This window comes from Gymnoscopelus microlampas (assembly GCF_963454915.1).
Source record: "Gymnoscopelus microlampas genome assembly, chromosome: 1".
Classification (NCBI taxonomy): Eukaryota; Metazoa; Chordata; class Actinopteri; order Myctophiformes; family Myctophidae; genus Gymnoscopelus; species Gymnoscopelus microlampas.
The window spans coordinates 25,984,052-26,010,114 of NC_139962.1; the positions used below are offsets into that span (position 1 = coordinate 25,984,052).

The following is a 26,063-nucleotide window of genomic DNA, read 5'->3' on the forward strand; positions in this document are numbered from 1 at the left end:
CTCATTCATCATTTGCCTTTTAAACTTCACACATCCAAGCATAAATGGCAACATGAATACCTCATCTATGAAGAAAAGTATCATAAAAGAAAAGGCTGTGGTCATATCATTTCAGTTAAAGACCATTTAATCACTTAGGACCGGCCTCAGGATGTTGCAGATTGTGTTCAAGTTTGATGGCATGTTTAAATTTGCTGAAGTGCTGTTGCAGTTGTTCCACTGAGACCTTTTGTAGAAGCTTCTGAAAGTTATTAAGTAGGATTATATTTGTCCAGGTGATGGCCCTTGTCTGGCAGGGGATTTGTGTTGTCACACCTTTACTAGCAGGGCTTGTTGAGGTGGGTGTAGTATGTGTGTAGAGGTCACAGGGAAGCATTAGTAACTCATAAGAGGCCTCTTTGAAGAGTCTGTTGGCAGAGGTTATTGCCTTAAAGTCTTGATCTCTACTTTCCTAGTGTATTGTTTTCTACAGCAGCACTTGGATTCTGACAGAAGTTGTGAGTGTGTTGTGCTGTTTGCTACACTAGGTGGATATGAACCTGGAAATCGGGTTTTATCGGCTCTGCACACCTCAGGGTTATGAGACACACATGGCAAGTTTGAGACAAGTCCGAGTTATGCCAGGGCCAAATCTTGTGCCGAGGCGCGCGCACGCACGCACGAACGCACACACACACGCACACGCACACGCACACGCACACACGCACACGCACACACACAATTACAGTATAGATAGATAAGCACTCATAAGTACTCGTAATGCAATCATAACACATAAAGCCTTTATTTACACTTTAGGCATTTAGTAGACTTACAGGAAAACACAAGGTAATACATCAAATTCAAATGCATTGAAATAGTCATCTAGGATCATAGGTAAAACAAGAACCTATCATCAGTCTACAGTATAATATAAGCATAATGACTTATAAGGTCAAATATAAGGTCAAATATCATAATAATAGAGCTTTAATACATAATAATTGTATTATGCGTTTTAATCACAGTTATAATGCATTTTAGTGTGATTATAAGTCACTATACTGTAAGTGGCCATTGGAGTTATTACAACAATGAAAATTATAATAAACTAGATAAAGTGCTCCTCGGAGCACAGGTCTCCGCCAGGTCAGATACGTTATTGTGGCCTCCTGGTGGCGCTATAATAGGCCAATGTGAAAAGGGTGCCATTTATTCTTAGGTCGTTCACGGCAATCGGACACTGCATTCATGATTTGAAGCATTTTGTTCCAAAAATGTGTTTTGCTAAATTAGACCTGCTGGTGGCGCTATAACAGGCCAATGTGAAAAGGGTGGCATTTCTTCCTTGGCCTAGTGGGAATGTGCGTGTGAAATTTCACGGAAATCGCACGCTGCGTTCATGGTTTGAGGCAGTTTGTTCAAAACGGACCAATCCTGCAAACTTTGGATGGCAACCTTAACCAATAAGGATGGAATATGGGAAATCGGACAGATCAGGGTTGATCACATGACTATAGAGATACTGTGTACCGATTTGCATGACGTTTGGTTAAAAACTGTAGGAATAATGTGAAAAAAATGGGTTTTGCACAAATCGGCCTCCTGGTGGCGCTATAACAGGCCCATGTGAAAAATTTGAGGCAGAGGTTCTGAATTGGCATCCAGGGAGTGTGTGTGCACAGTTTCGCAGCGACCGGGCCAACGGTGCCGGAGATTTGGTGGTAACACACGGACACACGGACGGACACACGGACGGAGGGTAAAACATACTCTCTCGCCAAGCCTTACGGCCTGGCGGAGACAACTATGCAATACTTACCGCATAAGTCAGGATAAGATGCTCCATAATGTGTTTGTATTGTTATAAAGCATTCTTCTTCATATCAATGATTATACGTAAGCATGGATGTTCAGAATGTTTGGCAAATTATAGTACCTAATGGTGTACAGTGCATGAACATGTGTATTGAAAAACTCAAGAATGCACACTATTATATGCATTTAGCCATATGTCCACTTGGGTCATCATGATTATGCCATGACAAATCAATCGTCTCCCTATATGGACATCCACAACATCTACGCCTATGGTGTACATGACGTCCATCTATCCGAGTCCGTTCATGACACCAGTCTCGATTGTGTCGGTCTATGATGCCTGTCTCTAAGCCAACCGTGTTCAGTCCAGTGGAACCGCTAAGCAGTCTAGAGTCCAGAGGTCCAGGTGGAAGTCAATAAGGTTTCTCTCTCGGCTTCTTTCACACAGCATGATATGCGATTGGGTAGATTATGGTCCCATTCATTTCAAAATTGATGATAAAGCAGGGTATGCTTTTGGGGCTTGTGATTGGGTTCTACTGAGCGAAGACCCACCCCTCGCTCCCCTTTAAACGAATAGCACACTGTTTCCAGGTTGCACTGACAGGCATTTGTCGCTGAACCAGAGGCTTCAAAACAGATCTGTAGAAAGCAGTGGTGTAAAGTAACAAAAGTACATTTACTTAATTTCTGTACTTAAGTACACTTTTGAGGTATTTTTACATTACTGGAGTATTTCCAATTTTCTGTACTTTCACTTCTACTTCACTACATCTCAGAGGCAAATATTATACTTTCACTCCACCACAATTATTTGAAAACTTTAGTTACTAGTTACTTTGCAAATTCTGTATTATTACAAAACCCACTTCAGCCCTATATACATTTCGGCCAATTGAAAATAGCAGATCTACAAGCTCACAATGCGTTGCGATGCGATGCATTGTGAGCTTGTAGATCTGCTATTTTCTTACCCTCGTACTGCAGGTCTCTCCGCTTGCGCGACTCCCGGATGACTTTTTCCTTGATCTGGAGGTTGTGGAAACGAACAATAACGTGCCTTGGTTTCTCGTTAGCACCCGGTTTAGCCATCAGCGTCCTGTGTGCTAAATCCAGCTCGGGTGGTATAGGCAAAACCTCGTTCCCCGGAAGTTCGAACAGGAAGGTAGAGAAAAAGGTGGTAGGATGAGGACCTTCGACTGATTCTTTAAGGCCGATTATACGTGCATTCCAGCGGCGACCCCTTGACTCGAGGTCCGAGGCCTTGGCACGAAGCTTGGCGTTGCTAGCAGCTAGCTCCGCGCAGGCCGTCTCCAAGGAGACTATGCGGTCACTGACTGAGTCCGCGTTAGACTCCAATGAAGTAATGCGCTGGTCGTGGTCAGTTATAGTGGCATGTATAAGATCAATTTTAGACTCCAGCGATGTGATGCTTGATTTAAATTCAGTCGAAAGAGCCGTCCTGTGGTCTTCTAGTAGGCTAGTCAGCGCCTCCATGTTGATGTCGCTAGCGGCGGTACCGGCTTCCATTAACTCATTTTCACTGCCAGAATTATTTCTGGCCGCGTTTGCCCACTGCCAAGATTTTTCATTGAAAAAAAAAAGTACTCAGGAGCTGAGATACAGAATTTTTAAGTTTAAAGTTAACAAGGAAGTGAATGGGAGTCTAGATCTTCGAAGAATCATATCTCCTTGGTCTTTGGGTCAAAATAAAAAAAAAAAAATGTAAAAAAAAAAAAAAAAAAAAGTTTAATTTTTTTTAAAAGTCGTTTTAGTCGTTCTAGGCAGGCATGGCTATGGGACAGAAGTCGTTTTAGTTGTTCTAGGCAGGGAATGAGTTAAAACAATGTCTTTTTTGGCATGAGTGGAAGCTCTAGTGATCATACTTTGATGTAAAAACTGAATCGTAAACTCTTTTTAATACACAGTCATACCATTTATGAGGAAGGTAGTGGGGTTCTAATAGGTAGAGATATAAAGCGGGGGAGCAGAGAAAGGACGCGTCTACTCCTCGCCCTGCATTACCGGAAGTCCGATCTGGTATTTTCAAAAGATCTTTTAATACATTTTATACATTTGAAAACTTGCGAGACGGGACATTCTTCATAATGAGTACTTTCTACTTTTGGTACTTTAAGTACATTTTGATTACAATGCTTTTGTACTTTTACTCAAGTACATTTTTAATTCCGGACTTTTACTTGTAACAGAGTATCTTTACATTGCAGTATTGATACTTTTACTTAAGTAAAATATGTGAGTACTTTTTCCACCACTGGTAGAAAGCAATGGGCGACGGTCACGGTCCCTTTGTCCTTATTTCTTAACAGTCTATGTTTATACCTGGCATGCCAGGTGAATGCAACAACTTTCCTGATACGATAGAAAACCAGTAGTACTGTATAACACGAGTACCAAGAAACCAGGGTTGGAAATCACTGCACTTAATCTTAACCATATAAATGAATTGCTCATGCTAAATACAGTCTTGTGGACCTAAAAGGCAAGCCATTTAGGACCATCCTCAGTGCACGCGACCCCAAGAGAGTGCGTGAGAGAGAGAGAGAGAGAGCGAGAGAGCGAGCGAGAGAAAGAGAGCCTGTTTACCACCGTGGGTAGGAGTGGGCCCACTCCACCCCCGGCCCTGATACGACCGCATCCCCTATACCTACGCCACTGGGGTTGGAGGCTGGCATTTCTCCAGGGGCAGAGTCCGGTGTGGGTTGCTCATGAGTCATTTTCAGTAGAACTCTGTGGAGGCTCCTTTTCATCCTCCTGGGGGTAGAGCTCAGGGTAGCGTTGAAGACACTCCCTCATGGCGTTGAACTGTTCCAGGCAGTCGGATCCCTTCACTTCCTCTTTGCTGTAGTGGAAGCAGGAGACGGCTTCCCTTAATTGAGTCCCACAGGGACCACTAGCCATCCCACCTAAGCAGGGGCAGTTCCAGTTGAATTCACCACTGGGAAGAATCAGACCTTCATATGGGTCACTTGGATCCTTGTCCACAAGCTCAGCATTACTCAGTGCTGCATGGTCCTCCTTGGTGATAATTCGGTCCTCACCTTCCTCCCTGACCGATGGCAGTTCTTCAAGTTGTGACTGGTTCATTCCACCCTTTAGCATCACTGTGAACGGCCACAACTCACAGGTACAGCCTTGTAATATCCAACGTTGTTTTTCTCTCTTTGCTAGAACACTTTATACTATCTGATATCGTGTCCGAATATGGAAACCTGGTTTGACCGGTATGCCCAAATATGGAGTCCGATATGCTCACCCTAACCTCTAGAGTAACCATGGCGATCTAATGTGGCCGATCCAGTGACATGAAATCCTCTAACAGACATTTTTACCAATCCTAACCTTTTGCCTGAGAGTTAAGTAAATCAACTTAGATTTCTAAATGATTTAGTACACATTTTACAGAGAAACTTGAATTTTCGTTTTATTCCATTTATTGCAATTATATTTTCTGTTGTATTAGGTCTAGAATTTGTATTGTTTTTCATTTACCTTAGATTATTTTTAACACTCTTGAAATATATTTTATATATTATTATTATTGCTATTATTATTATGCTTATGCTGATTAAGATTATTTTCACAAAAATGTTGTGTCCGTTATCTTTCAGAAACTGTAACAACTGTGTTGTTAGCTTGAGGCTTGTACAATCTGTAGTTAAAAAAGCTAACGTGAATAACGTGAAAAAAGCTGCATTTTGGTTAAATTATTAAGAGAAAATACTTAGCTAGCTCATCCCATATAAATTAGTTACAAGCCTCAGGTGAAGATAATAACAAATTAAAATTCAAGGGCTCTTAAGAGTATTTTCAGTCATATCAGATAAACATATTTTGCTAGCCCTTTTCTGAGGTAGCCAAAACCATTTTTATGTGAGTGCACTATTAGTTATTCAACTGAGAACCAATAGATCACAATATATTATAAAATAAAGTTATTATTATGGAGCACAGTACTTCTGATTCAACGGAGAACCAATAGATCACATGATGTGGAACACTTACCTGGCTCCATCCATCCTCATATCCAAGGGTCCGTCCTTGCTGAGTGAGAAGCCCCTCTCTGGCTGATCCATCTGCATGGAGGAGCAGCCTGCATCTAGGAGGACAGCATCAATACTACCTGGTTCAATCTTCAACTTAGGCAGCAGGGCCTCAAGTTCACTGAAACGGCCAAGGATTGGTTTCACTCGATCACTGAAGGAAGCATTTGGGGGAGGGAAAGGATGAACGAAGAAAAGAGACATCGGCTCTAGTGAATTTCCTTAATGTAATATTGCAAACAAAACCACATCTTGAGCCCATGTTTCTGATATAAATGTCATCTATGATGACATGATTCAATTGTGGACTGCACAGAGGATCTGCGTGCATAGCCAAGCACTCAAGATTTTGTAACAACAAGCACATATACCGCATTGCCATGATTGACTGGCTCTTAGTAGTACAGTAGACCACTAAATATTTAATAACACAGTTTCCCTTCAAAGATTGGGAAAATATTCGGGGATTCCTTGGCCTACTGCCAGCGTGTACAAAAAGTTTGATGCGAATTGGTCCTGCAGTTTGCGAGATTAGCTACAAGAACACAATTGGCCCGTGTTCGGGGGACCGAAACCAGGCGGGGAGGGTGATAATTGTCATTGCGCGTGCTCCTACGGGCTGGGGCGGCACCTGTCAGTGGGGATTGTTGGGCGGGAGGAGTAGGACGAAGGCTCTATATGCAGGGGTGCACATAACTGGTGCGCAGCTGCGCATGCGCACCCAAAATAAAAAATGCGCACCACATCAGGCGACGCGAGGCGCTTTTGCGCACCAACAGCTGGGACAGGAATTTCCAAGCTTTTATTTTTTAGCAAAACTAAAAAATAAAAGCCTGGAGATCGAGGCTAGGAATTTACTTCCTGAAGCCACACTCACACAATCACTGTAAAGCACCCGTCGGCCCCATGTACAGCCATTAGACACAGCGGTAGAGATCTGACTCGCGTTGCCTCGCATCGCCTCGCTGCGTGCACGCAGCCAGCAGCGGCTGTTAGAGGCACTCGTCACCGATGATGAACGCACCGTAATGGTGCAAAATATGCCATGAACGTCCCAATCTGGCGGATAAAATCAGCGCAGCAGCACAGGGCACCAACCTTGGGGGCTTTATCTAACAGCGTGAGTAAAAAAAAACGGCGAAAATTTAGAAGCAGAGCGTCCTTCTTTTTCTCGCCCCCCCCCCCCCCGTTGACAAAACTGTCCGGCGGGCACCATGCTGAGCCCCCCCCCCCCCCCCCCCCCCGGTTGACAAAACTGTCCGAGCTGAACGACCCCCCCCCCCCCCCCCCCCCCCCCCCCCCGTTGACAAAACGGGACGGGCGCCATGCGCACCAAGTCACATGTCCAGGTGCTCTTCTGCGTACCAGACCTAAAAAGTTATGTGCACCCCTGTCTATATGTCCTCCTGGTGGGGGCTCCTCACTGGCAGGTGAGCCAGTAGGATACAACAGCAGTGACAACACATAAATTAGTGTGGGGAGGAATCAATATAACAACTAAATTGGGGAGAAAAAGGGGGTAAACAATAATTGGCTACTCTAAATAACAAAATAAGACAATTACAGAAGAACGCAAGTTCCCACACCCACACCTAGCATTCAGCTGATGCTGCTACACCAATCACAGCACAGCTACATTACCACACAAAGCTCATGTTAGCTCATCACTAATGACGTTTAAGTATTTATTGTTCAAGATAATATGCATATCACTGTACACGATGTAAAAGGAGGTAAGCAATGCTTCCACTAAAATAAGCTATAGAAATTTCATTAGAATGTTAGCACATCATTGGTGAAGTGTAGGCATTGTTCAAGATATATAGTCCATGAGCCAGAGCCCCAAAATTGAGCAATGATTATCGAAAGAGTGGGCAAACCAAACCTATATTAAATTGTTTATAGGGTCAATACGAGTAAATAAATATATGATAACCTTTCCACAGGAGTAGCTTTTTCATGGTTATCACACATTTTGTTATTTTCCCCATACGTACATGACAGGTGAAAAAATGACAAAATTTAAAAAAGAGTTATCATAATGAAACTTCCTGAGTTGATTACTTACATGAAGACAATGATTTATCGTATTACAAGTTTTCTGAAATTGTATATTTAGAAATGCAAATTAGACATTAGGAAAATGTTGGAGTCAAAGGTTTTTAACGAGGGAATATTCAATATCTGGCTCAATTTTGGGGCTCTGGCTCAATTTTGGGGCTCTGGCTCATGGACTAAATGCCTAATTTGCATATTTAAATATACAATTTCAGAAACAAGCCCAAAACAAATGCGCCAAACAAGCCCAAAAGTTGCTTATAAAAAGTAAACATGGTGGTCTGGGCCTGACAGCGTGTCGCGGGTTCGACTCCCGTTCCCGGCAGCCTCTGCTGCGTGTCACCCCCCATCTCTCCCCCAAAAAAAGCAGACATGGCTAAAAGGCCCTGGGTTCGATTCCCACCGCGGATGCTGTGGGCGCTGGGGGCGTGTCTTCTCCGCGTCATCAGCGCCCATACCCTAGGTGGGGTTGGTGAAAGGGCCTACTCTGTGTGGAGTTTGCATGTTCTCCCCATGTCTCCTAGGGTAGTTAATACCCTCACAAAAACATGCAGTAATCCTGGTCGCTATACCGCCTCCCCCATGACAGCCGGGGTGCCTGATGGAGGGGAAAGGAACTGGTTGGAATAACATGTTCCTTCCATGCGCTACGTCCGACCAGGGAAACTCCCTCTGTGAGGTGACAAGAAGGGACTCCCTAGGCTGGAGGGGGGAGTGTAGCGCCCAGGATCACTTAGATAATTGGCACCGAGTGAAAAGGGGTTACAAAATCGTAGGATAAAAAAAACAACTAACTAGACACATGCTCACTGGAAACCGGGGTTTGGACATGCCTTCAGCCCTCTACTAACAATATTTCTCCACGGAACACTAACACCATTTCTCCCAAAGGACATGGATCGTTTTGGTTATAAGCCCACTTGTTTCTATGATGAAAGAACAAGTTAAAATGTTACTAACTTTCCGTGGTTTTGTCGGCTCCGAGGACGCTATTGTTAAATGAGTTTTGGTTTGTTTCCAGTGGGAAGCGAGCCGCGCACACATGTAAATCCCGCACACTACATTTGATTGGGTAAAGCACTGGCTGCTTCCTGATCTGAAGGCACGCCCACTTGTAGCCAATGTGCATAGGTTCTCAACGCAGCTCCCGACAGATTCAAGAGCCAAAGGTGCTCTTGCATTATAAGTGTGCGACATACTATGTCTGGGATTGTTTGTATAAAGGTTGGATACATTATTTTAAAGTCAACTTAACCCTGTAAACATACAGTATACAAACTGTATCGTGAAATGCAGCCTAAGAATTGCATTCTCTAGCCTAATGATGAAACTGTAAGTCTCAGCCACCCTTCCTTGTCTAGAACTGTACAACACTCAGCCACCCTTCCTTGTCTGGAACTCTACATGGCTCAGCCACTCCCTCAGGCACAAGGTGAGATCCTCCAGTCATGTTCATGCATTTTTCATGTGACCTTTCAAGACAGTGTGAACAAAGATGATGGTAGAAATAAGCAAGAGAAGCAATCGTCTATACATGAGCCAGAGGAGGCAGTAGATCTGTAGCAGGATGTTCCAACTTTTAATGTTGTTTTGTGGTTAATTAAATATATTAAATAAGGTGTTTGAAAAAACATTAAAACAAATCTGACAATATTTACATTATAATATATAATATTATAGTTATAATATAATAAAATATAGCTGCAAGCACCAATACGGGGGCCAAGCAATGTCATATGCAAAACGCAATATGAAATATGCACAAGGCATAGAAATATAATAGACTAAACTTGAGACAAAGAAGACCATGCAGCTAACAAATGGGATATCATTATGTATCTCTTTATTATGCTGCTTATAATGGCAGATTATAAGCAAACTTGTCTTTATTTAGTCATCAAGACAAACATTTGCCAAATGTTGTACTTCATCTACACAACATGGACAGATCCTAGTATTCTAATTAGGCTATAGCTTTTCATCACGATTCCTTGCCAGTCGGTTTAGCTGTGGTCTGGATTCGAACCTGTAACCCTTTGCTTCCCAGGCGTCCTCTCTACCCATTCACCTACAACAGCACTGTCTAAATTTGCTGAAAAGCATAAAGTTTTGCCTTCTGTGATGCGCCATCCCCCTGTTTCACTAGAACATACGTCACAACATTTTTTATAAATACTGTCAAAATTCCATTTCATGTTGTCTTTAAAAAGCGCACATGCATCAATTAATAAAGTCATGATTTAGACTAGATAAGTCAGGGTTTGAACCAGGGACTTTTTGACTGATACGTAGACACTCAACCTTCTGAACTACTGAATTCCCAGAATTGAAGCTGAGGGAAGGTAGCCCATCCACAGCATTTTTTTTTGTTTTTTAAGCCATGCCCTCTGCAATATTCATTGGCTAATGGAGGTTTAATTTTTTCACGTACAAACTGCTCTTCAACTGGGATTTTAGATAATAGTCCAAAGATTATGTGTAGAACGTTTCAGGCAAATTGCTCAACAATCCCAGGAGAAGGATGGATTCGAGCGTTTTTCAAACTACTCAAAATGGCGGAAAATGTAAGGGCGGAGCGGGTTCCTCATGAGTAGAGGCACATGTGTAGGCAAGTTTTATGGCTGTAGGCAAAACAAGGCATGACTTAATGCCTGTTCAAAGTTCTCATTTTCAAACGATTGCTATAGCCCCCCCCCGGCCAATTGGAGTAAGATTGGCTTCCGCGCAATTTGGAATGACCCTCTATCATACTGCAAAGTTTCGTAAAAATGTGAATCTATTTAGGTAGGGGCAGAAGAATAATTTTCATAAAACTGCAATATTCATTGGTTCCTGTAGGCTTCATTTTGTCACGTACAAACTTTATTCCAACCGGGTTTGTAGATATTGGTCCAAAGTCCATGTGTAGAAAGTCTCGTGCAGATTGCTGAAAAATCTCAGGAGGATATAGATTTGAACTATTTTTCTATATAGTTAGGCCAGAACTGCTAAAAACGCCACTAGAAGAATAATAAAACCAACCAAAACAAAAGGGGACCACTGCACTACAGTACGTGCTTGGCCCCCTAATTCAAAACTTTGCACCACACATGAACCACAGTGAGAATCATGCACCTCCACTAAGGTGCTTTTATTTGTTTATAAATCTCTACACGGGCTGGCCCCTTCATATCCATCTGAACTTTTGGAAGATTATACTCCAGCCAGAGCATTGAGGTCTGCTTAATAGCTGCTCTCTGTTCCCACAACTAAGCTAAAATCCAGGGGAGATCGTGCCTTTGCTGTTGTAGCCCCTACGCTCTGGAATAGCCTGCCATTTACCATCAAAGGTTATTGTCTCCGCCAGGCCGAAAGGCATGGCGAGAGAGTATGTTTTACCCCCTGTCCGTCCGACCGTGTGTGTGTGTCCTGTCTGTCCGTTAGCAGCTAATCTCCGCCACTGTTGGCCCGGTCGCTGTGAAACTGTGCACACACACTCCCTGGTTGCCAATTCAGAACCTCTGCCCATTTTTCACAAGGGCCTGTAATAGCGCCACCAGGAGGCCGATTTGTGCAAAACCCATTTTTTGACATTACTCCTACAGATTTTATCCAAACGTCATGCAAATTGGTACACAGTATCTCTATAGTCATGTGATCAACACGGATCTGTCCGATTTCCCATATTCCATCCTCATTGGCTAAGGTTGGCTTCCAAAGTTTGCAGGATTGGTCCGTTTTGAACAAAATGCCTCAAATTATGCACGCAGCTTGCAATTTCCGTGAAATTTCACAAGCACATTCCCACTAGGCCGAGGAAGAAATGCCACCCTTTTCACATTGGCCTGTTATAGCGCCACCAGCTATAACTAATTTAGCAAAACATGTTTTTGGAACAAAATGCCTCAAATCATGAATGCAGTGTCCGATTGCCGTGAAAGGCCTAAGAATAAATGGCACCCTTTTCACATTGGCCTATTATAGCGCCACCAGGAGGCCACAATAACGTGCCTGACCTGGCGGAGACCTGTGCTCCGAGGAGCACTTTTTCTAGTTGTACTTATTTCACTTCAATTGTGTTTTTGATGCGGGTGCACATGCATAATGTTTTTGTTGATGCCCTGATTTCTTTGGTCAATCTTGACTGTTTTAAATGTGCTCTATAAATAAAGCTTGATTCGATTTGATTTGATTAGACTACAGTATATTACATTACAGTCATTTAGCAGACGCTTTTATCCAAAGCGACTTACAATAAGTGCATTCAACATAGGTAGGGAACAAAACTACTAATCACCAGAAGTCCTACAGTAAGTGCATTTTCTGCTAAAACAAGCAACTAAGAGTATACCTAGCACTAAGGTAAAAGTGCAATATATCAGCTACCTACTTTCTTAAACAGTATAAATAATTTTCATTGACCAGTTCACACAAACATCTATCCCACAAAGGAAATGCATATCATTTTCTTCTCTTGATAATGTAAAATTGGTATAATATAACCAGATATTTCAAGTGTTTAAGACTGGGGGGGGGGGTCAGTCATGTCAAGTTCTGACATGACTGAGCCACTTAGTATATCCTCTACAGACAAATAAGTGAGAAAATCCTTCTTCGTCTTCCTATTCACCCACTTATTTTACTCGGGTGAAATTTACGAAGAATTGTCCCCTTAACGAACATCATTTGAGGCCTCTTCCTACTCAAAGCTTAACTAGAGGCATTTCAGAGCAGAGCACACCCCAGTGGGTCCACTATTTCTACACCCACTGATGCAAGAGGAAAGATACAGTACAGCGAGCATGGGAGAATCTCACCCACGCTGCCAGGGCTTTCCTTTTGCCTTGCAGTTATCCATTGCTATCTTGTACAGCTGATTTGTTGAAAATCTATAATAGAGGCTTTCCTCTACGTCCCCCTCACCTGCCCACTGCTCTTTTGCTATACCCTGTCCTTACACACCAGTAGCACAAATATCCAACCTGTAAGGCTTTGCTCTTTTGTACTCAGATGTAAAATGCCATTCAGTAGTGCGGTTGAATTTATTTCCCCCAAGATATTGTGGATTTGACTGCCAGTGGGTGGACTATATGATAGAGCTATTATTTGGTGAACAAAAAACTACAACATAAATTGAATAGAAATTGAATAGACTGTGATAGTAAGTATCCAGTATTCATTTCTGGAAGTATTTCAACTGGAGAAAAGCTGTAAAAGCTCAGACATTCTAATCACATAATACTGACAATGTGTTATAGTACATTAAATCTGTGCCAAGGCAACAGAAACATTATGTGATAATACTGCAACAACAAATAAAATAGTAGAAAAGGGTATTTCATGTTTTTTTTTTATCATATGTCTGCTAGGCCGGGTTGCCGACCCAGGCCTACCCTGTGTCAATTGTCGGAATGCAGCAGTCAGGACAAAAGGAAGCTGCGGGGGAAATACGATGTTTCAGTATTACCATTTAAACATAATGATGTTCCTGTTGTTCTACATACGGCCAACCAGTTGAGCAAGATTGAGACTTTTATGGAATATCCAAGACTAATGGTTTTATAGCAGATGCTCTCGAACATGTATTCTACTGTTAGTTTGACCAATTCAAACTATTTCATCTTCAAATAATGATTATGTATTTTTATGATCAAAGCATTATGTATCATTACTGTAGAGCTTTACTTAACTCATTACGTGCCAATGGCGTCTATAGACGTAATTTAAAATCCAACGCTTCACTGCCATTGACGTCTATAGACGTCATTTGGTGTTTTCAGTGATTACAATAGAGGGCACTCTTCCGCAACCCTAGGACTCACAAAGAAGAGTACACCCGGAAATCACGTGATCTGAAAAATATCAAGGCGGTCCGGTCTAATGTTATAGGATTTATAAAAATAAAAAATTCTCCGGTTTATTTTTCCAGATTGCGTTTTCGGGGGAACAAGCTATATTCAACTGCCGATGACTAAAGAAGGCCACAGTAGCGACCACACCGGAAGGGGAAACCCTTTAGCACCCTTTAGCGTAAGCCAAAAATGTCTAATAGTACACATACATTATGTCGTTGCAGTCACCGCGGTAATGTCCCTATTCCCACCAGTCACGCTAATATGTCCGTCATTTTCGTGCCATGTACATCCCAAACAAAACATTATTACCCACGCTATCGTCTTAACGCAGGCTCTAACACGATGGATTCAGCTCTTTTCAGGGTTGCACTCCGGCCTATGAATTTGCCTCCGCTCTATGAATTTGCCTTCCGTTCTTGCTCGCTCAAAGTCACTTGCAATAACTGGACATGGCAACACTAGGGGGGGGGACACGGAGCAAGAGACAGAGAGAGAGACAGAGAGAGAGAGAGATCGCCCTAGACAGAGACACAGAGACAGAGAGAGCGACAGAGAGAAAGAAACACACGGACAGAGAGAGAACGTCACGCTAGATGGGAGGCCCACGCAGCGGCCAAACTTCTAGTTAATTTACAAGAGGAGGGGCGCCCGCTGGCCTAGCGGTCCAGGCGCATACCACATTATGCTGGTAATCCAGCTCAAAAACATATCTTTAAAAAAAAAAGTTACAAGAGTAAGATGTAGTATGCCTGTAGCCTTCAGTAGACTTAAGTATTCATTTGAACCATTATGCGCCTTGCATGTGGGAGGAGGAAAAATTGGAAGTGAGAACAGAGATAATTTACAAGACAGCTAGTTTATAGACCCATTAGGTTTTTGACACCTAACACTCAAACATATTAGCACCTTTTTAGAGGACAATGTTTTACATGAATACCTTAAATAGTTTGTAATTTGAGGTTTAACCTCCATTACCTTTATATCCATCCATCTTCTATTACTTATCTGAAGTCGGGTCGCGGAGGTAACACTATCTTATATTAAAAGCACATCATTGTCCTCAGCAACACGGTTGACTACTGATGCCTACTAAATGACATCCCACTTTTCACTGCTTAGACTAAAACACAGAAGTTTCAACCATTATTTTATGATACATTTATAAATATTGTGTAGATTGCCAATCTACTCAAGGACTGAAACTAGTGACAACTAGTACGCATTAAAACCAACAAAAATATAGCCTGGAGTATTTGAAAATAAGTTACATTGAGAATAACTGATCCCTTGTAGGTCTTTTTTGTTATTTCTGATAACCTCTGTCTACTTGTTCAGTGTTGTTCACCATTGTCAGTCTACCATATACTATGGAATCGAAATGACGGAAAACCGTCGCCACAAGGGAGAACTTTAATCCATGCATATAATACCAATTTGGGCAAGGTTTCAGCCCGACAAGACAGTATATAACCGTATGGGGTTCAGTGTCTTGCTCAGGGACTCCTCGACACATTGCCGGGGCCGGGAATAGAACATGGTTTGCGAGATTATGACGGTTGGTCTCCTGCAGAGTTACTGGCTTGCATGGCCACCAATGAATTATCCAGGCCACTGCTCAAGTCGCATAACTGTTTTCTTCTAAATCTGGTTCTCCAACCAGCTTCAGTACACCTTTACCTAATTTCCAGTGGCGTAAGGTAACTAAGTACATTAGTCAAGTACTGTACAATGTTGAGGTATTTTTTACTTTACTGGAGTATTTCCAGTTGTCAGTACTTTTTTACTTATTGTAATTACAAAATATACATTACCCACTTCAGCCCTACAGTATATAGTATAGTATATACAGTACATTTTGGCATTGTGAGCTTGTAGAGCTGCTATTTTAAAAATACTTTTGTAAATGTTACACATTTGAAAACAAAATGAGTACTTTCTACTTTTGGTTCTTTAAGTATATTTTGATACCAATACTTTTGTACTTATATGTAAAGAACAAAGTACATTTTGAATTCCGGAGTATTTCTACATTGCAGTATAGGATAGGATAATTCCTTTTAACAGGTCGTTCATGAAAGTCCTTGCGGTCTTGTTTCCAATGAGAACCTGTGAGCAATTAGGGGTTAAGAGTCTTGCTCAGGGACAAATTTCATTTCATCGACATATATGCTGGCCTGGCCTGGAAGCGAACCTGGGGCAACCAGGGCCTCTGGCTCCCTAAGCGGGCTCACTAACCACTCAGCTATGGCCGCCCCTAAAGTATAAATACTTTTACTTGAAAAATGTGAGTACTTTTTCCACCACTGGTCATTTCTGAATCCAAGAACCCCCTTTACCCGACTGCAACATTTTGCTTAAAAACCTGTAAGAGAAAACCATTGCTAGCTTTATCGTTGCTGTCGGGTGGAAACCTAGTATATCCAAAACCGTGTTTTTAATTATTATTTTAAAAACATTTTAAAATAGTGAACATAGCCGCTCTAAAAGCTCGCATAGCTAATTTTTCACTTTCTCATGTACCCCTATTTGAGAAACACTGATTTACTGTATGAACTGAGCTCTGAAACTGATCACAGGTTAATCGAGTCAAATTTATACCAGCAAGCAAAATGTTGCCTCTAGAATAAAACGTACTTATTTACTTCAACTAGATTCCTCTTTGAAAATTTCTCATCAATTTCTAACTTTTTTCTTTTTCGTATTTTCAAATCACTTTGTGGCACAAAACTTTACGTTGGAAGTCAAGAAGTGCTTTGTTCAGAATTGATAATATTAATCATGTTCACTGAGTTTTAAAACTAATGTATACTACTTGAAGTTTCCTATTTCTTGTATTTGTAATTGTGCTGCAGATTATATATGATGTTTATTCAGGTTTTTCCAAATAGCAGGAACAACAGTTTAGGAGCCACTGTGTCCTCCCACATACCACAAAGAACCTATAGGGGGGATAAAATAATAACCTTTTTGTACGGGATGAGCCTCTTCTATAGACTACACCATGTTTTTTGTAAGCCACTGAAGGGTTTAAAAATATGCAAAACAGTTACGTAACATTTCTAAATTATTAACTTCTTTATGTGGCTTAGACACAGGATTGGAGATATAAATGCCTTATGTAAGGTCTTATATTATTAAAGAGGACAAGTTTCAGTGGTGTGTGCTGAGGTCCACGTGTAGGCTCATAATTGCTTAAGAGATCTGATCTATTTATAGCTGTAGCAACCCACAACATTGACATCATTTGAAACTTAAAACAGAATAACGAAGAAATCATTTTTGTTACTCTGGCATCCTGTTGGATCTACCTAACAGGGTTGCACTGAGGCAGGCAAGAATTTGGCACATTAAATCACACATGAAATGCTGAGTTAACTGCAACATGAAGGCTGCAGCTGAAAAAAAGAAACTGCATATCTGCAAGACATTTAAGGATGATCTGTATTTTCTATTTTTGTATCATATAGTAGGTCTGAGTCATTAAGATTCAGGCCTTTCAAACATACAGAAACATTTGACATTATACTGTAGCTGGATATCAAGATTCCTTACTTTTATGGTGCTGACTGAATTGCATCAATGCACTACTACAGAGTATTAAACATTTCTATGGCATTCTGTGCCAAAGTTCATTGCATTGACTGAATAACAAAAATGATCTAAGGTATTGCTTCATTTCACTCAAATTGAGTGCAGTGAATGATTAGCAGTGGGACAACCAATTCTTCGTACAACGGTGTCGCTCATCAAAAATAGCCGATCTACAAGCTCACAACGCGCCACATCACGACTGTGGTTCAGGCAGGCAGACAGACAGAGATGGACAGATGGGCAGGCAGACTGGCAGGCCGATTGGTAGACAGGTCAATGGATGAATTGGCAAACGGATCGGTCTGCAACAGATGAACTGCGTCTTAAAATAAGTATTTAACGATAAGGTCAAACAAAATGAGCAAAGGGTCTAACAGCCTGAAGAGTCCTTATGTATTATGGAGGTTATGTGATCCTTACGTCACACCTATGATGTCATGACAACGACAGAGTATGAATTAAGCATGAAAGTGTGAGCTGTCAGCTTAGTATATGGCATTGACATGTTTGAATGTGATGCGTAAATGCCGGTAGGATCAGCTGTCAAACGATCAGCTGAGGCAGGCATGCATGACTTCAGTGCTCTGCCTGACCTAATGTGATTCTTCATTTGTGGCAGGCCTATATTTAGTTTATTGAAAGTGGGCCCCAAATATCCTATTACACTTAATTCATATCTGATAAACAATAGGGATAATGATAAGCCATAACCAAGCTAGGTCTTCCACAATACTGTGTTACCTCCCCCTGGCTCCCCATCTGGCTATCAAAAACAGCTTGTCACATTTGTTAAGTTTTTGGTGACACCATGCCATGGCCTCTAGCACTACCCTTTGTCCAAAATCGGATTGGTGTCTGCCTAGTATTCATGCCTCCACTGCATTATGGCAGATTTTCAAAACAATTTCTAACTGCACTAAAGTAGAATGACCATAGAATGAAGCGGACGCCACAAATTTGCAAAATGTAACCGTTTGACACAAAAACATGATTTTTGGAGGGATCAGTTCTCTCAAAAAGAAAAGCAAGTGATCACAGGAGTGACATGACGATGTCATCGGCCCGCTACATTTGTGGGAGGGGCCTGTTTCGTTAGTGGGACGGGCCTATTTCCTAAAATCAAAACGGCACGCGTCGTCACGAACGCGGGATCCGATCGGCACCGAATTCGAATCGCGCGGCCTCCGACGGTATTCCTCCAGGGGTATTCCTCGAGTCCCGACGGCCGCGACCCACGTCGGCGCAACCACACTTTGCAATTGCCCTGAATTGCGACGCGTCTAGTTTTCTTCTGTATCACATGTACCAATGTGCAAAATCAGGGTTTTCACCGTTGGGTGTTCAGCGACAAGATTCAAAATTCTGTCATTCATGTCAGAGACTTTGTCTTTGGGGAAACATAGCATTTTTGCCTTTCTTTTTATCATGCTATTAACATCTTTAACAGCAGCATCCCCAATAATCAGAAATTCAGGCTCTCCATAAAGCCTTGGTTCGTACCCTGCTGGCTGAAGATGAGTTGTTGTCACTGTCGTCAGACTGACATCTAGGGTCCTGGAACAGTGGGGTGAATCTGTTACCCAGCGGCACACTTGATGTTTTGGGAGAGTGTTCGTAGTTCTCCCTTTGGCAGTTTTCCACTGTTGAAGACGCAGTATGCGGGGGTGGTAGCGCAGGCCAGCCGGTCAGATCTGTAATCACAGGGCTCCGAGTTCTGCCAGTTAATCGCCCCTTCAAGTTCTTTGGGCTTTGCCCCGAGAGTGTTTCATGAGAAGGCCTTGTCCTGGGGTTTATCGGAAGCCACACTAGTGCTAGGTGGCTGCTTGTTGACACGGTTTTGTCCGTTGCTCTGATACTGTGGAATCCCATAATGTTGATTCACTTCCACGTTCACACTTAAACGGGGTAATTCCGTTTCCAGCACTGCTATCTTTTGAAGCAGTTTTTGGTTGTCCGCTGTTGAAATAGTCGGGCACATCCTGATGCTAATTAGCTTTGGCTATAGACGGGTTTCCTGTTTGTAAACATGAGAGGAGCAGCAAAGTCGTCCTCACTGTACGAAAGCGTTACCTTACCCACCTGGGAAGGTAACGCTTAATTTATGCTCAAAATTCGTTGCGGATATGGAGCGTTGTGAGCATGTAGATCTGCTATTTTTGACGTGCAACACCATTGTACAACAAAATATTAATCAGGTTTATGGTTGCAGGCATTGAGGACATCAGGAACTCTCAGAGCGGCCAGTGTGTGTGTGTGTGTGTGTGTGTGTGTGTGTGTGTGTGTGTGTGTGTGTGTGTGTGTGTGTGTGTGTGTGTGTGTGTGTGTGTGTGTATACACATTCCACATGACGTGCTGCCTCTTCACAAATCAAGCCTGAAATATTCCCCAGTGTTGACCTACTCGGTTCCTTTACCTGCGTCACTGAAGCCTAAGACAAGATGCTGATTGATTGCTTTCAGCAGGGGAGCAGTGATGAAAATATCTACAGTGAGTGAAGAAAAAGGAAAAACAAGCATACAAGGCCCAATGCCTTTAAAGAATGGGTTCCCTTTGGAATGTGAACTTGGGCTGAGTCAAATCACCCCCAGAAGTTTAGAACCAATTCAAAGCAGTATATACTAATATGTGTATCAGATATGAAAATGAATTAATACATTGATAATAATAAGTTTGACACTTATTAGAAGTTAAAAACTATAATATTCAGATTTTGTAACAGCAAAATGTTGGTGGGACATGTTCCGCAGAGACTGTGCGTGAACACAAAAATACCATATGATAATAATAATAACAAAAGTAATTAAACTGGATGAGACAGACATAAAGTCAAAAGGTAGAGGTAGAACGGCAGTATGATAAGACCTCTTAAGACAGGTACAAAATCGTTTTGACCAAATATTTGTATTAATTATTATTAAGGGTTCGAGGCCTATCAGGCTCGAAGTCTTATTGCATTCCTTGGCTTTCTTCCGCCGTTTTTGCAGTTCTGGCCTAACCGTGTGGTCACTTTTTACGAAACTCGGCAATATGGTAGAGGGCTATGCCAAACGGCCAAGGCCCAAAACTCAAAACCATTGGCCAAAGGGTGGCGCTGTAGTACTCAATTGAAAATGCCAACTTTGAACAGGTACAACTCATGCCCTGTTTGACCTACAGCCATGAAACTTCGATACACACATGCGTCTCCTCATGCCTAACAACTTTCACACTCTGACTTTTGACCTCTGACATTTAGATCTCCCACCATTTTGAATTATATGAAAAGCAGTTAAAATCAAACTCCTCCTGGGATTTTTGAGCAATCTGCACGAAATGTTTTACACATGAACTTTGGACCTATACCAACAGATTTATGGGAGTGGATTTTTTCTAAGTGAAAACGTTAAGCTTTTATGAGCCAATGAATATTGCAGTTTTATGACCCTTATTCATCTGCTCCTAACACATACATGCAGACTCACATTTGTTTGAAACTTTGCAGTAATGTAGAGGGTCATTCCAAATATCACTGAAACCAATCTTACTCCAATTGGTCAAAGGGGGGGCGCTATAGCAATTTTTTGAAAATGCAAACTTTAAACAGGCAAAAGTCATGCCTCGTTTGGCCGACAGCCGTGAAACTTGCTTACACATGTGCCTTGACTCATGAGGAACACATCTATCACTTTGACCAGTAAGCTCCGCCCTTAGATTTTACACCATATTGAGCAGTTTAAAAAACATTTAAACCCAGGATTTCTGAGCAATTTGCGTGAAACTGTGTCATCTGTGTGAACTCCTTTTTCACCAGTTCAGGTCTGTTGGTCCAATGGCTGATTGGTAAACCATATGCCTTGAAACCACAGGGTCGCCGGTTCGAGTCCCACCTCATGCAGACTTCATCTCAATTGCATTGCACACAATATGACTGTATCAATGAATAAATGTGCAATTGTTAAATATAACATGAAACGCTTATTTGAGGGTAGTTATTTTCAATGTATGACGTACTTCATTCCCCCTTTTGTTTTGTTTTGTTCGATTCTCCTTTCTCACTGACTAAGGCTGTGGATTGAATAGCTCAATCAGTAAAATGTTAGCCTCTTGTTCCAAAGGTCACCGGTTCAAACCCCACTCATTACAGTTTACATTTAAATTGCATTGTACAAAACATGACCCTGTTAATTCAGACATGTGCAATTTTTAAAAAATAACATGAAATGCTTTTTTGAGAGTAGTTGTTTTTTATGTATGACTTACTTTCTTGTGAAAATAGCCGATCTACGATCTCACAACTTTTCAGATAGCAACGGGTTGTGAGCTTGTAGATCGACTATTTTCACAAGTTTCCATTCCGAGGAGACAAAAAAAATCTTTATTGGTAAATGTTTTGTGAACCAGTGATCTAGAGTAGTTAGCGAAACAGAGGCTTTGTTCATAACGGACGGAAAAACCTATAATATCAACAGACACCATCAGGGAGGCCATATCTCTAGCTCAATGAGAAGAGAGACAGCCTGTGAATCCATAGGTCGCTGGTTCGATCCCTGTCCCCAACAATGCGTTGAGGTGATCATCATTTGGAATTCTTTGTTTTACAAACAGTGTTTCTTGAGGCTAGGTCGTTGTTTTACTGAGGTTAAGGTTAGTGAGGGTGGGTGTAGAAAAGAGTCATCTAGTCAGCAACCTTCCCCCTATTCCCATGGATTGGACCCACCCCTCTCACCTGCTCTCACTCATCACCAATCACACCTGTCTTCACTCACAACTAGCGCTTTGAGCACTTGGAAAAGCGCTATAAAAATGCAATTCATTATTATTCATTCACTCACAACTCATTAGTGGCCTGGTGGCTTTTTCTTTGAGATAATGTGTAGTTTTTCAAATATTTAACTTTAAGCGCCCAATGCCACGTTATTGGCCATGGCCATTTAAAGGGTAGCAACATTAACAAACAAATGAGTCTATACCTGTAACAATGCTCTATACACCAGGGAACCAGATTACTCATATGCTGTGTTGCTTTTGGCACGATTCGATCCCATGACCTTGCGGTTCAGAGTCAAGAGCTCTTCCAACTGAGCTACCCAGACACAAGAGACAATACATTGACATTCGATGAACGTGCAACTTTTACACAACAGATTTGTTTTACATCACTCTCCGATTTAATCAAAAAATCTAAGCTGCGTGATATATACATTTTGAGTTAAGACCATTAATATCAACCCATGTCCCTCTGCACTCTAGCAATCAGTGCACCTGGTGATACCTAGCCTGTCAGTCATTGGCTCCTCAATGGTGCTGAAAAGTACATGCATCTGCATCCGCGTCTGCATCCGCTGCCTGGGGGTCGACCATGCCTTCTGCGCCAGGACCCACCCGCAGGTGGCAGGCCTCAACTGCGCGGTGTTTACCGCGTTCCAGGCTCGGTTTCGGGGTTGCTATGTCTCGATCAGAACACACAACACCACGACCATGTGCTATGTCAACAGGCAGGAAGGCTTGGCCTCCCTGGTGTTGGACGGATTAGCGTGCGAGATGACGCTGTGATGCGACTCACGTCTCACGTCCATTCAGGCGTTCCATGTGCCTCCTGAACGAACTGCTTTTTGCTTTCCCGCCAATGGAGCTGATCCTCCCCACATGGGAGAGGGTCAGACTCCGAGGGTTGTTGATGTTGCTGGTGGCCCAAGCATTGTACACGTGGAGGTCAGAGATAACTCCTCTCCTTCACGACGTGCCTTGGGCCCTCCCATTCGGCAGGGACTTGCTGCGGCAGGGAGGGGGGACACCCTCAGGACCTAGACCTATGGGTCTGGCCCGTGAGAGGGTGAATTTGAGCTTGTGTGGCCTTCCCCCTGACGTGGTGGCTACCATCCAGGGCGCAAGGGCCGTGTCCACGAGGAATGCTTACGATGTCAGATGGAATATGTTCGTATCATGGTGGTCGGAACGGTCACCAGTGGTGGTGGCTTTCCAGGCCTCGGTGTGTAGCATTCTCACTTTTCTGCAAAGAAGGCTAGATCAGGATTTATCCTTCTCAACAGTGAAGGTGTTTTTGGCAGCCATTTCGGCTTGCCGCGAAGGTTTCGATGGCAAGACGGTGGGCCAGTGCCCTTGGTGCGCCGGTTTATGTGCGGCGCCAGGAGAGCCAGGCCGGCTAACAGGCCACTGTTCCCAGCCTGGGAACTGACGGTGGTGCTGGAGGCACTATGCCGTCCATCGTTCGAGCCTTTTGAGTCTGCGGATCTGAGGATCATTAGTCTCAAAACGGTCCTCTTGGTGGCCCTGTCTACGGCTAAACGGGTCAGTGACATGCATGCACTCTCGATGAGTCCGGAGTGCATGAAGTGTTTTAACAACGACAGGAGGGTTTTGCTTAAACCTAACCTGACGTTCGTTACCAGGACCGGGGTGGTGGCCCCGGATCCGGTTGAGTTGGTGACCTTCCATCCGCCTTCCTTCGTTTCGGCGGAGGATAGGCGGTTGCATTGTCTCTTTTCAGTGAGAGCCTTGAAGCTCTATTGTCAGGAGACAGCGGCCAATCGCTCATTGACGCAGCTCTTTGTCTCTTTTGGCCTTGGGGTTCAGAGGAAGGCGGTCACTAAGGCAACGCTTTATAGATGGATCCGAGATGCCATTAGGTTGGCTTATGTGAGTAGTGGTGCCCCGGTTCCGGAGGATCTGAGGGCTCACTCTACTAGAGGCATGGCTACATCCTGGGCTCTATACAGGGGAGTTTCGATCCAGGAGATCTGTGCGGCTTCTTTCGACTTCCTCTTGGGTTTCCATGGGACCAGTTGGGCTGGCTGCCAGGAGATGGGGCCCTGTTTCCTCATATTGCGTTATGAGGCAGGCTTGTGTCTGCCTGTTAGTAAATAGGTGGACTCTGGAGTCTGTCAGGGCCTAACCTTTATTATCTATCCCGCACCCCAGCCCGGTGGGTTGGGGGCGCCCATGGGGCCGTAGGTCACGCCCATGGGGGCGGGGCCTAGAGGGCTGAAGGGCGTGCGGGCCTGTTGGGGTTGTATGGCTCATTGCCTCAAGGGGAGTTTATGAATCCCATAGTGAGTTGTAAACGGAGAACCGTGGTAAAACTAGAGGTTACGAATGTAACACCGGTTTTAGTAGGTTCGGAGTTTACTACTCAACAGACACCCCTTTCTGTGTGCATTTGGCGAGCAGAGAGGAGAATGTTAAGAGGAGGAGCCTAAGTCACGAGGGGTCTCTTATACCCCAGGGTCTTCCGGACTCGTGACATACCCTAAGCCAATCAAATATTGGCACCGGGAGCGTGTGTTGCTCTGTGCATCGCCTGAGGGCGCTGATATCCCATAGTGAGTAGTAAACTCCAAATCAGGGTTACATTCGTAACCTCTAGTTGCATACCGTAGGGTTCAGTCCCAGGTTTGCCAGCTTGCTATAGCCAGCCTGGTGAGGTATATGGTGTTAAAGGCAGAGCTGTATTAAAAAAATAACAGCCTAACATAACCCCCCTCTTTGTTGTTGTCAAGGTGGGAGAGGGTGGCTATGGCATCGTCGGTGGCGTCGTTGTCTGTTTGGACCCAATGCAGTTAGCCTACAATCCAATGTGCTGGGGAGAGAGGAGCAGATGTGGTTCTTTACTAGCCTCTCCTCTGAAAGCACTTCATGAGGCCTATTTGGGAGGAATGTTTGTGTACAGTGACAATTGTGGACCTCTTGAAGCATGTGGGGACCACAGACTGTGCCAAGGAGAGGTTGAATATGGTGGTGAATACTGGGGCCAGGAGGTCAGCACGTCTTGAGGACCCACCCGTGGATGCCGTCTGCTTTCCTGACATTCACCCTCCTCATGTCCTGTTCAGAGAAGACTAGTGCGTTCTTCGCTACAAGGGTGCAGCACTCCGTTTCATCATTGTCCATAGCTGCCAGGTTAGCGCTGACATTTTGAGCCTCAAACCTTCTGCAGAAAGCAATGTTGTATAATGGGCCCCTTCTGCAAACTTTGGAAGCCTACTATAGCCAATGGATATATGAAAGATTGGTATGATACATGTTTATCACATGACTCCAGAGATAATGTGTAGCGATTTGTGTGAGTTTTCGACAAACTGTATAAGTAATAGCAATAGCATTTGTTTTGAAGAAAATGCCATATCTAGTTAGGCAGAAATGGCAAGTCCTACATGAAGAGTTGCATCATAATCAAAAAGAGCCCAAAAAATACATTTGGATTGTACAAGCTATGGTTCAGGAGTAATAGGTCAAACTGTAAAGCGGGCGGAGGGGTAGAGTGGCTTACCGGTTTTAAGAGACTAGCGCGCGCGCGCGCGCACGCACACACACACACACACACACACACACACACACACACACACACACACACACACACACACACACACACACACACACACACACACACACACACACACACACACACACACACACACACACACACACACACACACACACACACACACACACACACACACACACACACACACACACACACCTCTCTCCTGGCCTGGCAGAGATGATGATAATAATTTTTCTAGTGGCCCAAAATTACATTTTTTAATTTACAATATTTCTTGATTGATTGATTTCGGGATTTTTTGTTGCTGTATTTCTTATTAGATTAATATTACTGTGATTAGTATATTTTCAAAATGTAAAAAAATGTTTTGCCTTTGATACTAGTCTTAATTGTTCTCCAGAAAGGCCACAGTTTCTTATTTGAACTGATTTCCCT

The 26,063-nt window shown here is 43.1% G+C and overlaps 1 protein-coding gene across 1 annotated transcript in view; it reads right to left on the reverse strand.

The window, feature by feature from the left end:
* Positions 1-26,063, reverse strand: part of mettl15 (methyltransferase 15, mitochondrial 12S rRNA N4-cytidine) — a 91,319-nt gene that overhangs the window by 9,970 nt on the left and 55,286 nt on the right. Inside the window, exon 4 of the mRNA XM_084052406.1 lies at positions 5,827-6,018. Within this exon, the coding sequence (XP_083908532.1) occupies positions 5,827-6,018 (192 nt within the window). The remainder of the gene's footprint in view (positions 1-5,826; positions 6,019-26,063) is intronic.